Raw genomic sequence first — 16,779 nt, forward strand, 5'->3', positions numbered from 1 at the left:
TTAAATATTTTTTACACTGTATTTTAGTTGTGTGAGAATTGCACGAAGCAAACAATCATAGTTCACAAAATTTAATTAATTAGTGTCGATCCAGATTGTGAAGTTTGCATAATTCGCGGAAGGTAAAAAATATCTCATTCGATTGCATAAGATTCACTATATATATAATTAATTAAATGTTCTTCTTCGGAAAGCAAGGTTTAAACAACGCCAAAGGCACTTAAAAAATAACAATAACAGATATTTTTACAATTTATTTGCAGCATCCCTCCTGGATGTTTATTTTCTCCGAATGATATAATATGTTCTACTTTATGCGCGCGCGTCTCCAGTAATATTTTGTGAAAAATAAATTAGCAGAGCGAGTATTATGCGTTGTGCATAACGTAGCGCGCCTTACGGCATTAATCCTGCGTGGAAGAAGCCACTTACTCGCAACAAGGCGTGAAATATATCTTCCAGGACGCCAGGTTGCAATTTCGTCGCCGAGAGAAAGAGAGAGAGAGAGGAAGAGAGGTGCAACGTCTACAACGAAACCGCTTTCTCGCATCGATTTCGCGCGCACAGATTCCTATCCTTGTATCCGCTGAATTACAACGAACGCGGAATAATGAAGTTCACGTAATACTGTAACGAGCCTGTGACAAGAGTAGGTAACCGACGCGGGTGTGTAACTATGGGATCACGTAACCGACCAATTATACGAACGATCTGGACTTGATTACGGCAAAGGGACTGTACCGGTTGCGCAACATCTGCCACGACTGCACAATGTGTCGTACGGGGGACTGATTGATTAAAACCGTAAGATAATTAGCAATTAGCTGCGCCGCGTTCGCCACTGGCGCGGCCCACTTTCCATAACGAACATGTCAAGAGTTAAAATGTCAGAGGGTGAGGCACGTGCGCACGTCGATAACCCTAATAAAGTCGTTACCGCGCTACCGTCTTCCATGGAAGCTCCCGGTAAAGGGCATGGACCGAAATCAGTTCAAGTAAGCGCAAAATATTACAGCGAAATAAACATCAACATGTTCCGGTAAACAATATCGATCGCTTTTATGAATCGCCAGGATTCATCAAACTTTTTCCAGTTATTATATTTGCGGTATTTATTATTCGATTCATTTAAAAATGATTTTTATTAAAAATATATCGGCAAATTTCTATTTTTTAATTTATAAACAATTAAATGTAAGGTAAAAGTAGAGAACTTTTCTTTAGAGGAAAAGCTTCTTTCAATTAATATTTGTTGCGCAACAATTTAAAGTATAAATCGGAGACTATATAATATATGGAAATTTCTTTTCTTGCAAAAATATTTGTATAATAATTCAAAAAAAATCGATTGAATTGATTAATCGTAAAAAAATAATATATGGAATATCTTTATTAATCTAATTTTACCTTTATTTCACGATGTATCTAATCTGCTTACTCTTCCAGCAATGTAACTGCATGGAAGCGATGAAATATTCGGAGGAATCCAAATACCAAATTCATCGAATGGTCCAATGATAAAAGCACTGTAACAAATTGAAAACACGGACATTAGTAATAGCTATTTACATATATGACATGGTTTTTTAAAATAAATTATTTTTAGTTCCACATGATATTTTTTTAAAGCAACTAATTTTATCCATAAAAAATAACATGAAATTTGCTATCGGCGATATTTGAGTATAATTGTTTGTAAAAAGATAAAAAAAAAATATTCGCAGTTTATACGCATACCTTTGAAATCAAATGCATAGTAATTACGTATGTGTGTATATGTATGTGTGTTGATTTCTATTGCCTGTTGAGAAGCTCTTATTGAAATAAACTCTATTTTGTTAATTAAAATAATTGTATAGACAGAAGAAAAAATTCAAAAAAGTGTATAAAAATAAATTTTAATTTCATTATCGCGCATCGCTATTTAGATATTTTACTAACAATAAGAGATATATTGATTATTATTTTTTATGAATTACGTTACACACAAGATGAATACTTGCACGTATTACACGAATACAAAAGTAAACAATAAATAATGATATAGAAATTTTCCAACAAACTATCTCTATAAATAAAAATAATTAATAAAAAATATACAAAAAAATAATTTTTAACTTGTTATTTCAGAATAAATCCAAACAACAATGATCAACCCAACACAAGGATTTGTATGTTACTATACAGCACTTGCTATACAAAGTGCCAAGCCCTCTTTGACTGAGGATCTGAATAAAAGTCGAGACTAGTATTTACTACGGTAACCCCTCTATAGAAAACGAGAGGTATACTATGCGAATACTATAAATACATTATAATATGTGCACCCCTCCAAAGATGTTAGTATTGGTACAAAGACGTTACAGAGTATTGATTATTGACGTTGCTGAAATAATAATTAAATTTTTGTTATATTTCTTCATGTACATCTGCGCTATTTACACGCAAATTTTTGATAAATGAATAAATGCATATCATCAATTTTAGATTTAATTTATTTTACAATTGTTATTTCAAAAGTGTTTATACAACGAAATTCTCGGGCACTAAATCAATATACAGGATCAAAAGCAAACTTCATTCAAATCGCTATTTTTTATTTTTATTATGTGAGATATATATGTTTCATATAGATATCAGCTGCACATTCTGAAAACCTCTCGTACAATAAAATTAAAAAAAAATTGCGTTAAAAAATATTTTCTAGAACGAAATAATGTTATATTATGTTATATATGTATAAAGTATGCATATATATATATATATATATATATTTATTTATTATATTATTCATAATATTTAAACACAGAATCTGATTCATATTACACAATAAAATTATTTGACTAGAAATTATCCAGATAATTTGAAAGATATATATTATACGCGTCGTAATAATAGTTGTTACGCAAATTTTATTAAAATTAGAATGATATAGTGCTTTAATCGTGACTGTTACATTTACGAGAGTGTAACGTGTGTAGATACGTGCTTGGTAATGTATGGTGGATTGTAATTATCAAGAATCCTTGTTTAGCCATATGTCGTGCACCAATTTGCGTCACGGCAATTGTCCGCGAAATTTAATCGCGTTATTGGGAGAAATTTTCCCATTGACAGTTACACTGCATGACAGTTCTCCAATTAAATATTCCGACTGGCAGCAGCAAATTTGCTCAACGACCAGTGGTTTGTACAAATGTAATTTCGATCGAAATATCGAAATTCACTCAAATCATGTCGAATAAAAATACTATAAATTTTTCAAAAATTTAATAAGTTTCCACTTTTCATTGAAAATTCTTAAGAAATACAGAGATATATTTAAATATTGCTACTTTGGTATATTTTTAATAAGTACCACTTTTATTATGGATCTATTTGATAATGCTTTTTTGTTGTATTTACAAATATTCACGTAAATTAGAATTGAAAACATTAAAGCAGAACTGCTTAATTTTTTACATATTTTAATATAGTAAAAAATTGATATTATATAATCTAAAATTAAATATAAATATTAATTTAATTGTTATTAAATAAATATTAAAACTTGATATATTAATATAAATACTAAAGCTTGATATATTATCTAAAATAGCATTTTTATTCTCATATGATAATTTTTTGACTAATGCTTATAATAATAATATGATACACACAATATGCCTTTATATAAAATATCGAAAAAGTTATTTTAGAATAATTCGCGATAAAATACTTTATTATAAATTTATTTATAACATTCAGAAACATATATACGTGAATATTTTGTCTATTGATATATTTTCTATTAACGTTCCTATTATCCCATTATTTTTAAGTCGTAATTTTTTAAAATAAAACGCTATTTCATGCTCATGATGCCCTAAATAATTATAAAATTACATCTTTAAAAGCAAACGACAAAATCGTAATGTAGTTACACGAAAAGAAATAGTCACCCGTCTGCTACGCCACTGGACAGAATATTGATCGAGAGGGTGCAGAGAGACCCTTATACGGGAGCGAGTCATGAGCCAACCCTTACATAGGCTCTCTCGCATACTCGCATTATGTCTCGGATGGTACTTGCGACAAAATCAGGACTATTAGGATGGAATGTTAATGTTTTTACGCTTCTCGTTACATCACTGACGTTGCTTGTATAGTCATCTCGCAAAATTTAATATAATCAGTTATTACTATCTACAGTTACTACATCGTGTCACACATATATAGCATTCAATAAATCGTGTAGTGCTAAGAAATAATTTCTTATAAAAAAATAAGGAAAATAGAATAATATTTTTGTTAATCGCGTAATTTTGCAAGAAAATATTTGGAACATGTAAGTGATATATCTGTATGATTGTCCATTTTAATATCTGCGTGCATCTATTGTCTAAAAAAACATTTATATGTGTGATGATTCTAGTTTTGAGATAGATTCTAGTTTTCTAGGTTTCCATCCGGAAACCTTTTGCATTGATGATTTATATGTGTTATGTTTACTTATGAAATTTACTTGCACGCGCGACAATATTTGTTTAACTATATAACTGTACTAAACTCTGTAAGTCTTTTTTTAGAATTTGTTCTAATATTAATATATGAAAAATTGTATGTTCATATTTTAAATCTAAATGTCAGATTTCAATTGTTCGTTGGAATATCCATATGTTCGCAATCTCCCCTCCTCACTATCTCTCCTACATAAATTAAGCCCGACTGAGCATTAGGATGATAACTGAAATCCGTTGAAACGGATTAATATCTGTTTGCCGGTTTGTCAATTTTAACATTCTAGATTAATCCATCTCTTCCGTTCGGTACTGATTGTTTTGCTTTTTTTAAGAATCGTTACGTGCACCTGTACCATTACCACCAAAATTCTCTTTCTTTTGACAGGAGACAGAGAGTTACAGAGAGAATAGAAACCACCTTGCTCGTGGTGAACCACGATAATTGGATCAACCCACCCCTATGAATCGCGAGTGAAATTAAGTAACCTCCGACGCGGTAGACGCGTATTCCGGAAGACGGGTTGATAATTTCGTCGAGGACATTCTGAAAAGCTCGTCTAACATTATGCAATAATGTTAATGCACGAAAATATGAAACAGAAAATACAAATGCAAGAGAATTGACACATGTTATTCGGATACGAAAATAGCAACGTGGAATAACAAATTGTTTAAAATAAAATAATATTTTTTGTATGAAATATTGTATCACAGTTTGTGTCAAATATTTTAAAATACTTTTACATATACCTATACGTAGCATATGAGAAGGAATTATATACTATAAGAAAACAAAACATTGCACATAATTTAAAAAAAATAGGACGTCGGAAGTAGTAGTGGATCGTAAAAGGATAAAGCTCGTTAAACCGTGCTAAAATTTTTCTCTACCATTTTTTTTATCTTCACTTTAAAAAGAAAAGAGTTATAGCCCGTCTCAGTTTCTAGAATCACCCAGTATAAGCTAACGGCACATTGTACACCGGCTCGAAAATATTTTTCCCGGTGATATAAATATTACATCTCGTTGTACGTTAGCGTTACGCGAACTCGGCTAAGAAAGGACTTAAGCTGTCAGAATGGCAAGACTGTAAAGGAAGCAAGCGGAAAAAGCTTTTCCGGTATGACGAGAGCGCTTTGAAACCGCGACTTGTGGTGTGGCAAAGTCACCCGAGAAATGTAATTTGTACAATGTGTTTAAGTCCTATATATTACTCATATAACGTCATACTTTGCAACAGTAACAACTATAATTATACGAATTATAATGTCACAAAACGTGAAGCTACTTTTTCTGTACGAATTTTTTGACCAAAATTTAGAATCTTTAATGCGAAAATTCTCTACTCAATTTCAAATAATCCTTATATTATATATATAAAAAAAAGAAAGAAAGAGATATCTATAATTTATAGATTAATTACAAAGATATTAAAGATGGATATACAATTTACTGGATAAGGACAATAAAAAAATTGCAATGTTCAGATGAAAAGCTTCAATCTTCTTTTCGCCGAAATAACATTAAAATCTCTTCGATGCTTGGCAACAACAAAATACCCGAGGTTATTACTCGGTTACGCGAATAGACAGATCCCCGAGGGTGAAAAGTAGTTTCAAAGCGTCTAGTCTAACAATGGAACGCATGAAAAGAGGGAGAAAAACGACGGGTATGAAAAGCATCCCGGAAAATAAAGGGTAGATACGGTGGAAAGAGCACACGAAGACTCGAAGAATTCAATGCCAAGGTTGGTATATGTACAAAGTTAAATCGATATTCAATATTCAATATACGAACCAATAGTGAAACCTTTTTGTACAAAGAATTTATCATATTATATTTTATAAATGAATCTTCAATTTCACAACTGCGATCTCTTTTTCTCTCTCTTGACACTAGTCGGTTAAATCTATGCAATCAAAAAGTTTCCTTACGTAATGCGCTAAAAATATTATGGAAAATTTATTTAAAAAATAAATTCCAAAATTTTTTCAAAAATAGACAAAATATATACATATATAGAAACGAGATTTGAGATATAAATATATCTTATAAATTCTTCCGCAAATTATGTAAATCATTGATTGCAAAAAGGTACAGCTCAAAATTTACTCATCTCCATAATTAATAAAAATATATATAAATTAAATATCTTCCAAATGTGAAATTGAAAATTATTAAAATAATTATTAAGAAATATATAAAAATATGATATACGCGATCATTTTTAATTCTTTGAGATTTTGTTTCTAGTAAAGAATCATTATAAATCTATTTTTTGTATGATTTATACTAATCCAATTCATATACGAATCTAAGAGAATCGAAAACAATTTTTATTGCATATGGTTCTCGTTTTCCAATTTGTTTTGTATATAGTGAACATTTCGTTTTTCCTCCGCCACACATATACACACAAATATATATATCCGGATTACATATCCTCCCTACAATATATTATACGTTTTACTCTTCGTGAGTACTTCGATTATGATTTATTCGATTGCATGAAAAAAATTAGTTGTGTGCATTTTTCCATGAATAATAAGCTCTATTTAATATCCGCATGAGAACATAAACTGCACACAAATAGTTCTATCGTTTTAACAAATATTTAATAAATCGAAAATTTTAAGGCGTTAAATTAGATATTTAATAGTCTAATTTAACGAAAAACATTTAATAATTTTTTAATTTTATACTAAATGTACATATATTAATTTAATCATGTTAATTCTCAAATAAATAATCTTTCATATTTTTATTCTTCAGAGTCAAAAATTTTAAATTATAATAAAAATTTTCATAAAAATTATTTTACATACACACATCCATGATAGGATTTTCTCATTTTTTTCGTTGTACGAATCTTTGTTTATGTGAAAATTACATAAATATATTTTTATATTTATAATATAGTACATTTATACATAAATATACAAATAAATATATTTTAGATAATTTCTCTAATCATGTGCATACAACTTCAATTTGTTAGTCGACTTAATCAAATTTAAAAATATTATTCAAGAAAAAAGCTATCCCTCTACTTTCTAAAACTATCCTAAAATATCAATCTTCTAATTTTGTTAAATTTTTTATATATCATATTTGATATATGAGGCCTGAAAAGATTAATTAATACATATTCACGTCGAGATTGTGACAGGGAAAATGCGAAAGATATTTGCTTCGATTGCGGAAATAACGCCAAATACGGATTCGCCGCAAGAAGTACGCTCACATTCTTAAATTCGACCTAAAGCGAGCTATTCAACGTATACATAGTGTACTTCTCATACAAAATGTAGCCGTGGTTTGAGACAAAAGTGGACGGAATGGAATGGTATGCGCCTGAACTTTCCCGATAGCGGGATAGAATTCGCAGATTGCATGCTAAAACTTTTAAGCAAGGTGAAACGAAGGAGTGTGTTTCGGGAATAATCAGGTATGAGAATACAATAACGAAATAAAACCGTCGTCATGTCGCCGCTGCATTGCTAATTGCGCTCTACCGTGTATACAGGGCGATATCCTGTAATTGGTACTCCAAATGAAAGAGTGATTTTGTGTAAAAAAAATGAATAAATAAATAAATAAAAATATTGAATATTAAATTTTTTATACAAAACTCTAAAAAATTGGTTATAAAAAATAATATATTAAAAATAAATTAATACAATTGTCGCTCGTATATTGAAAACAAAGTGATAAATATAAGGCCAACTTATCGAGCTGAATATTCGAGATGTTCAGTCAACTACCATTTATTACATGTATAAATTATAAAACTACAGTCATTATATTAAAACTAACGCAAATTACAATCATTCTATAAACGTTTCGACCGCACGCGGTCTTCTTCAGTATAATTATTGAAATATAAATTCTTACAATTCACATAATATCGAAATTTAATTATAGTTATTCAGAATCAAGAGTTTTTGAGTAATTAACGCGTGTTTCAATCCGTCCTGTCCAACAATGTTCGCCTCGATATAATCCCTGATTTTGTTCAGATCTCGGATAGTTTCATCGTTAATATGCGAGAAATTAACCCGTTCCGTAGGCGCTATCATCGTTCTTCTTGATAATTTTGCTACTTATTAACAGTTATTAAGGATGACACATAACAAACCAACAATACAGAAAGACAGCTCATTTTAAACTATCCGAGATCTGAACAAAATCAGGGATTATATCGAGGCGAACATTGTTGGACAGGACGGATTGAAACACGCGTTAATTACTCAAAAACTCTTGATTCTGAATAACTATAATTAAATTTCGATATTATGTGAATTGTAAGAATTTATATTTCAATAATTATACTGAAGAAGACCGCGTGCGGTCGAAACGTTTATAGAATGATTGTAATTTGCGTTAGTTTTAATATAATGACTGTAGTTTTATAATTTATACATGTAATAAATGGTAGTTGACTGAACATCTCGAATATTCAGCTCGATAAGTTGGCCTTAAATAATATATTGTTATTTTTATATTTATAATAATTTTTAATCAATTTTTAATTTTGCGATTTGAATTGTCCAATCGTATCTTTTATTTTATATTTTATTAAATAATAGTATAAGCAAAACTTTATTATTGTCGTCACGATAAATATAAATTGATTAATTAACAAATCAATATTTTATGATAGCGGGAAGAAGAAAATCCGGCTTGAAAAATAAGAGGTTCAACCGCGATTGTCGCAATTGCAATCTTCCTGCAGCATCCAATGCGGTATACATCCTCCCCTACTCCCCTTGTAGATCGTTGCCGACCGTACTTTTGCTAGCAGCAGGGGAAAAGGCACGTTAGCACGTGACTGGAATTCGTTTTGCGAACTCTCTGCAATCGTGCATATAGAGTTCCCGGTTTAGACGGTCGCATTGCATGACATAAAGAGAACGGAATTCATTTTTCTAGGATAAACTACCCCCATGAGAAACTTGTATAATGCAACAAGAATAAGAGATAGGCACAAATCATATATATTTAAGAGAATAATATAAGATAACACACAGTATATAAAATAGTAAAACGGTAAAATATGCACGGAATGTATATATTTTTATATAATGAGAAATTATATATGTCACTTATTATAGCACTTATATTTAACTTAAATACAGAAAACATTTTTTAATCAAATCTGAAACAGAAATATTATTTACAAAGATATACTTATCATTAACACAATGTACTTTTTTTACTTAATATAAATATCACACTAATAATATAATAGTTGGATGATATTATAAGCATTTTGTATGTTATATTACAAGCGTTTCGCGCGTTAAGTCAAGCATTAATTCAAACATTAGATTAATGCAAAAATAATTTTTATTTTTTATATTATATTTTTTTTTTAATTGTAGTATAAATTATATGTACCTATATACCTATATTTTTTTTTAATTGTAGTATAAATTATATGTACCTATATACACACATATAGTAAGAGCAAAATAAAACATTTTCCTAACATAAATTATTAATAAAAAATATAGTATTATCATACCAATATAACTAAAACTTTTTATCGTAACTCTGGAAAAAAACAATTCGATTTAAAACTTCTTCATTAATTCAAGACCAATCCTGCTGCGTGCCACATCGAGATTAATTACCTTTACTTCCACATGTTGGCCTACATGCAAAGTCTGTTGTTTCATACGTGTAATATGAATTAGTCCTTCATTTTCGACGCCCACATCTACAAAGGCTCCAAAATGCGTGACATTTCGCACGACACCACTTAATATGATACCAACGCTCAAATCATGAATATTTTGAATGCCAACACGGAACAACGGACGATTCGATTTTAAGCGTATATCCTCATCCTTTTTCATGGTCAAAGCTTTAATTATGATCTCCATATTAGTCTCATCAATATCAAATTGCTCAGCTAATTTGGCACATCCCGCTTTCGCGTATGAATTTATCCGTTCGATAAATGCCGGCGTACCAAGATTGTCTAACTTGCATTGGCAGTGTTTTAAAAATTTATTCGCTATCGCATATGATTCCGGATGAATCCACGTTTGATCCAAGAGATTAAAATTCTCCTTTAATTTTTTACTCTCCTTCGTCGCGATTTCGCCAATCACTGCTGTGTCCGGTCGAATTCTTATGAATCCTGCGCACTGTTCAAACGTTTTCTTGCCAATACCTTTCACATCTAACAATTGTTCTCAATTCCTAAATGCTCCGTATTTAGTTCGCCATTCTATGATGCTTGCAGCTCTAGATTTTGTAAGACCGGCTACTCTTCCCAGAAGGCACTGGGATGCTGTATTGACATCGACTCCTACAAAGCTCACAGCCTCTGTGACGACCTGCAATAATCTTTTCTTAATAAAAATAGAATAAATTGATCTATTGCATTATTTATTAAAATCTCTAAATCTCTAATTAATTAGTAATTGAAAATTACTAAAGAAAAGATTTCACATCTTCATAAAAAAATTATTAATAATTATATTTTAATTTTGTCTAAAGCAAATATTATGCAATATTCAAAATGTTAATTATTATTAAACAGCAAATTCATACTTACTTCGTCCAACGCATTTATCAATTGTTTTTCAGGAAGGTCGTGCTGATACATCCCGACTCCTAAATGCTTCGGTTCAATCTTAACTAATTCTGCAAGTGGATCCTGCAAACGTCGCGCTATCGAGATAGCCGAAACCAGATTTGGATCGAGATCCGGAAATTCTGACTTTCCTTCAAGACTACAACTGTAAATTGATGCTCCAGATTCGTCAACGATGGTGTACGTCACGTCCGATGAATCAAACATCTTTGATTTTATCATATTTGTTAAAAACAATTCAGTATCCCTGCTTGCTGTACCGTTTCCCAGAGCTAATATCGTGCATTTATACTTGTTCACTAGCTTTGTCAAAATATTAGTCGCAATGGACAATGAAGCATCATTTTTATGAGGATATATCAAAGCTGTCTCAAGAACATTTCCGGTTTCCGATATAACAGCGATTTTACATCCATGATAATAACCCGGATCTATGCCAAGAATAATTTTACCTCGTACAGGAGGAGTCAGCAGTAATTGTTTAACATTAGTTGCAAATACTTGTATAGATGCCTTTTCCGCTCTTTCCTTCATCTCACTCCGTACTCTACGTATCACCAAAGGTTTAATCACCTTCTTGTAAGCGTAATCAATACTATCCCTAAGTAAATCACAATGCAACTTTGTAATATTTCCCATATCTTTTTGCTGACGTGTGTATTCTGACAGACAATATTTTTTGAATGTGTGTTCGAAAGTATCCGGAACTATAATTTTTACATTAATAATCTTTTGCGATTCGGCTCGATTAATGGCCAATATGTGATGTGGCTTAATAGTATTCTCCTTTGATTTAAAATTAAAATAATATTCATATTTTTGTTGGTTTGTGTTATTCGAATTTTCTGCTGCTTTACATTGCGTCGTTTCTATGTGTATGATAGATCTTTTTCGGAAGAATGTCACTGCATTAAAAACCTTTTTATCCTTAGTAATAACATCCACTATTATATATATAATACCATTTCTCACTTGCTGTTCATCTCGCAAGCCTTCTTTTTGCTCATTTATCAGAGATACCAGTGGAGTTATTTTCTGTCCATGCAAAACAGCATTGCTTATACTTTCCAGGCCCAATTCTTTTGCTCTCTCTGCCAGAGGTCGTTTTGATGTTGGTTTATATAAGGCATAAATGTCTTCCAGATCAGCAAGGGATTTTGCAGATGTGATAGCAGAATGAATTTGTGGTGACCATTTCCCTAATTTATCGATAGTCTTTAAAATTGTTGCAGCACGTTGCTTAATAATTTTTGCTTGCTCGTAACTTTCCTTAAGTGCTCTCAACTGATCTGCTTCCATAGATCCAGTGTTGTTTCGCCTATATCTTGCGATAAAAGGTATAGTGTTGTCTTGGTTAAAAAGCTGTACTACATTCTTTACGATATGTTTATCTACTTTATTGATTTCACTTATGTAATCAATGTCTGTCCATTCCGTACATTGTGAAAAGCTACAGTTTAATTTTTCTTCAATTTTGATATCTTGCTTTACATCAGTTTTGATAGAAGTTTTCTGATCTTGCTCTAATATTCCTGCATCTGAATAATCTGCAAATGATGATTCTTCTAGTTTCAGTTTCTTGTTTTTAAGTATTTTCAAGTTTTCTTCTTGATTTTTTCTTTTTTTAGGTTTAGCAACTTTGTCCTGTGTACTTTTCTTTATCTTCTTCTTCACTGACTCCTTATTATTCTCTCTAATTTTCCTTTTCGTTTTACTATCTTCCATTGCGTAGTCTTCATCTTCTGATTTTGGTACCACTTTATGATCTTCATCATCCGAATCTGATATTTCGATTATTGGCTTGTTACGGGTGCTTCGTAAATTTCTTTGCATTGTGGAGTTTTCTTGTGTCTATTAAATAAAATAATTTCTTCACAAATATATATTTGATTTGTATGAGGCAGTATCATACTTAGTTTTTCTAATAAAAAAGCATTGTATAAATGACACTAATAAACAATTCTCTATACTGAAATACTCAGCTTAACACAACAAAACATTTTTTTTCATTACATCAAATATTAATTAATAGCTGGCAGAAAAATATATATAAATCATATTGCATCTTTTTTGGCAATTTTATTATAAAATTTGCCCAATGCTTAAATTCTTATATGCTTTAAATTCTTATAAACATCTAGTATATAATAATTTAGAAATTTTAGTTAATTTAAAAAACTAAAATTAAATATTTAGTACATATAATAATCAAATGGAAATTACCTAAATGGAATGTAAACTAAAACGTAATAGGAAAAATATAAAGATGAACTCTTGAATTCTTGATGACAATCATAACCTAACAGTCAGCGTGACTGAGAGAACTTTCTGTGACTTCCTGAAGAAGATTGTAAACACTATATTGATATTCAAAAATTTTTCCAACAGTTCTGCCATATTTACGGCATTACGATCGTCATTATCATGTGGTATATATATTATTGATAAAATATTATTAAAAATTCGCAATTCTGAGTAAAGTTTTTACGATTGACACTAATATGTAAGCGGAGCTGATTAGTATATATAACTAATTCAAGAACCTTGAGAGATAATTTTTGTATTTAATGTATAAATTTATAATTTATTAAATTATTATAATAATATAGTTGGAATAATAATAATCATATTAAATATATTTTATAGAGAAAATATGCATAAAATAGAAAAATCGAACAGTAAAAATTAATTCTAAAAATATATTATTTTCAGACAAAAAATTCATAATTTCGTACAGACACACGTATATATGTACGTATATATACATACATACCCATACACATATATATATATATATATATATATATATATATAGAATTTTTACACATGTAAATATGTATCATATATGCAAAAATAATAGCTTGGCACAATTATAGAAAATAATATGCGCATACCTGATGTGAAAATCACATGTCAATTGTAGTTTTCGTTGTTTAGCGAGAAAAAGCGGCTCGAATAGAGGGAAGGAAAGGGTCCGTTTATTCGAACACGGATAAATCGTGATATATTACTAATAGTTATTGCACACAACGTTCACGTGACAATTAACACTTTACGAACACTTGCGATAACTTTTCGCGTACAAAATTCACTCTTAAACAAAAATAATCGCGAAAAATATGCAGCAACGTACAAGTGCAACTCCACGATCGGCCGTGATGTGTTTCGTTGCTCTACAAACTTCTTGCAATTCAAAACTTCGAGAATCGCAATTTGCTTCTCGATAGTAATCGATAGTATCGAACCGACGTCACAATTGCCAACTTAATTTTTTGTTAGTCGCATCTCCTACATTTGGTAACATTGAATTCTAGAAACGATAATGTAGAAAAAAATGGCGACAAAATTTTTCCCGCCTTCTGAGAAGGAAAAGGGGGAGGAATTACACGAAGGAGAGGGGGGAGAGAGTAAAAAAAATTAGCACAGAAAATACAATAAAAAAAATGAGTAAAGCTGTTATATTTAGCGTAGAAATAAAACTCGAGATATTTTCATATTAGAAATAATATTGGAAATAATTAGAATGTAATTAAAAGAAGACAAATTTTGCCAAAATAAATAGAATTAATTACAAAATAACTTACATAGCTGATGATTCCAATCGAAATCGCGAATATCAAATTATTACAGCATTAATATAGGCAATAATGACTGTACGTAATAATTATAATATGACGAACACTATAAAGAAACTTCTGATAGCTTCTCGCGTCGCGAAATTCACTTTAGACGGCAAAAATTGTGAAAAATGCAGAGAGATTCGTTAACACTTCATCACCGTGTCTTTCGCCACAACTCTATGATCTGATGATATTGTGATTCTCGATTGTGTCGGGACGAACCAATCACAAGTCAGATTCATACGATATATCGATTCTCGAAAACATCGGACCAATCGCAGTGGTCCTTTAACATAGAAACGAAATTTGAAATATTATACAAAAATAGCGAGTTAATTGCAATAATATTCGTCGAATTAATTATATACAATTTCCAATTATAAGATTTTTAATATTAAAAAATCTCAATGATATTTATAAGGATAAATTAAATTTTCGCTGGGTTAAGATTAGAATTGAGGTTAGGTTAGCTCTCTTATTTCATTAGAAATGTTCGCATGCCAGCGTGCGTAATCTGATAATGTTTGATTTACTTCAATTTTATAGTTTTTAAAATGATAGGACGCTACCGACAACTAGTTAGGCTAATAAATAAAAATATCAACAAGTATGCGGTATTTCATCACGCAAAGGAAATTGTTGAAAGTACCTCAGAAAAAGCGCAAAACAAGTTTTCCAGTGTACAAAATGTTGCAGCTGAGAAATATAATATCATTGCAAAAGTAAGCATTAAATATATAATAGTAAGTTAAATAAAAATCTTTATCAACTCACATTTTTTCCCGCATCAACAAACATTCTCAACATTTAACAATCAATTTAATCTCAGGAAACACATTTAGATTTAGATTATTCAATTTTCTTATGCATAGAATTATATTTTTATGTGAAATTTTAGCTACATTTATTATTTAAATAAATTTTTTACATTTATGTTGTAGAAAGTTAATGAACAGGCTGTCATTATACAAGATTTAAATGCCAAGGCATTGAAGCCAAGCACAGACTTGCCAGGAAAAATTGTTAAGTGGTGGTCATGGTATAATCAAATAACAGGATTAGATGCAGTGGAAGCTGCTAAAAGACAAGTAATTGTCCTTCAAGATAAATTGTTCCTGTGTCAGGACAATAGAAGGATCTTGAACAGAAACCTAACAGATGTTTCTCATAAATTGCAAACACTCTATGCTGAATTAGTTCAGACAAAGAGAGATGATCCTAAATTTGTCCATTTGACGATAATGGAGAACAAGAATTTGCAAGAGCAAAATAAAATTATTGAGAAGCTCACTTTATCAGAAAAAGAAGAGAGTGATCATTTTACACAGTTAGCTACTGCTATCAAAGAATATCATGATAGTCAAAATTTAAATGCACAGAAATTTAAATATTTATCTATTCTTGCATCTGCTATAATAGCAATTGTATCGTTAGTTGGTTCAATTATACTTAATAATAAAAGGATACTAGATGTAAGAAATACCATAAAGGAAGCACAGGAGAAGAATGAATCATTAGTTCAAAAAAACACAAATGAAGTGTCTGAACTTAAAAAAATATTGCTTTCATTTGATACAAAGCTTTCTAATCAATATGCAAATACCAAAGAAAAGGAGAATGATAATAAATCTAATTCATCTAATATTCTTGTGGATTCTGCCAAGTATTCAGCATATTTATTAATTTCAGGAGCAAGTTATATTAAAAAAGGTATTTATGCATGTGGATCATATATCTTTTACAAATAACAAATACTTATTAAAAATGTACAATTGTTCACACAACAGTTAGATTTACTTGTATAAAAATCTTTTTTTTTCCTAATAAAAGTGATACATATTTTTTATTAAATTTTTATAACAGAGAGATATAATATAGAATTTGAAAGTAAGAAATACAAAAAAAATAATATTTAATGTATTTTGAAATGTAAAGTTTTTTGTAAGATAAAAGAACTATTTGTTTTACTAGGCAAACTGCTCCATATTTTTTATAATCCATTGTAAGATATGTTATAAGCATTGGTTTTGTTCAAAATAGTATAATACT

General features: G+C 30.1%; 3 protein-coding genes across 4 annotated transcripts in view; 1 reads left to right on the plus strand and 2 right to left on the minus strand.

Moving 5' to 3' along the window:
* Positions 1-1,508, minus strand: part of LOC114942761 (uncharacterized) — a 116,039-nt gene extending 114,531 nt beyond the window's left edge. The window contains exon 1 of one of the 2 annotated variants that reach the window (XM_085483666.1): positions 1,408-1,508. The gene's annotated coding sequence lies outside the window, so the exon portion shown is untranslated. Of the gene's footprint in view, positions 1-432; positions 488-1,407 lie in introns of those variants that run through there. The other variant, XM_085483667.1, reaches the window with a different exon arrangement.
* An 8,240-nt stretch (positions 1,509-9,748) lies between these two features.
* On the minus strand, positions 9,749-13,620 carry LOC114942762 (uncharacterized). The gene is given in 3 exon segments (XM_029318205.2): positions 9,749-10,850; positions 11,072-12,961; positions 13,334-13,620. Coding segments are annotated over 2 exon segments (2,643 nt in total). The 5' UTR covers positions 12,944-12,961; positions 13,334-13,620; the 3' UTR covers positions 9,749-10,079.
* A 1,567-nt stretch (positions 13,621-15,187) lies between these two features.
* On the plus strand, positions 15,188-16,730 carry LOC114942731 (uncharacterized). Its single transcript, XM_029318163.2, has 2 exons — positions 15,188-15,452; positions 15,672-16,730. Exons 1-2 carry the CDS (start codon positions 15,285-15,287, stop codon positions 16,476-16,478), a joined length of 975 nt encoding a protein of 324 aa, XP_029173996.1. The 5' UTR covers positions 15,188-15,284; the 3' UTR covers positions 16,479-16,730.
* Positions 16,731-16,779: the final 49 nt, after the last annotated feature.

The sequence above is a fragment of the Nylanderia fulva genome, unplaced genomic scaffold (assembly GCF_048542155.1).
Source record: "Nylanderia fulva isolate GAGA-0341 unplaced genomic scaffold, ASM4854215v1 Scaffold26, whole genome shotgun sequence".
Lineage (NCBI taxonomy): Eukaryota > Metazoa > Arthropoda > Insecta > Hymenoptera > Formicidae > Nylanderia > Nylanderia fulva.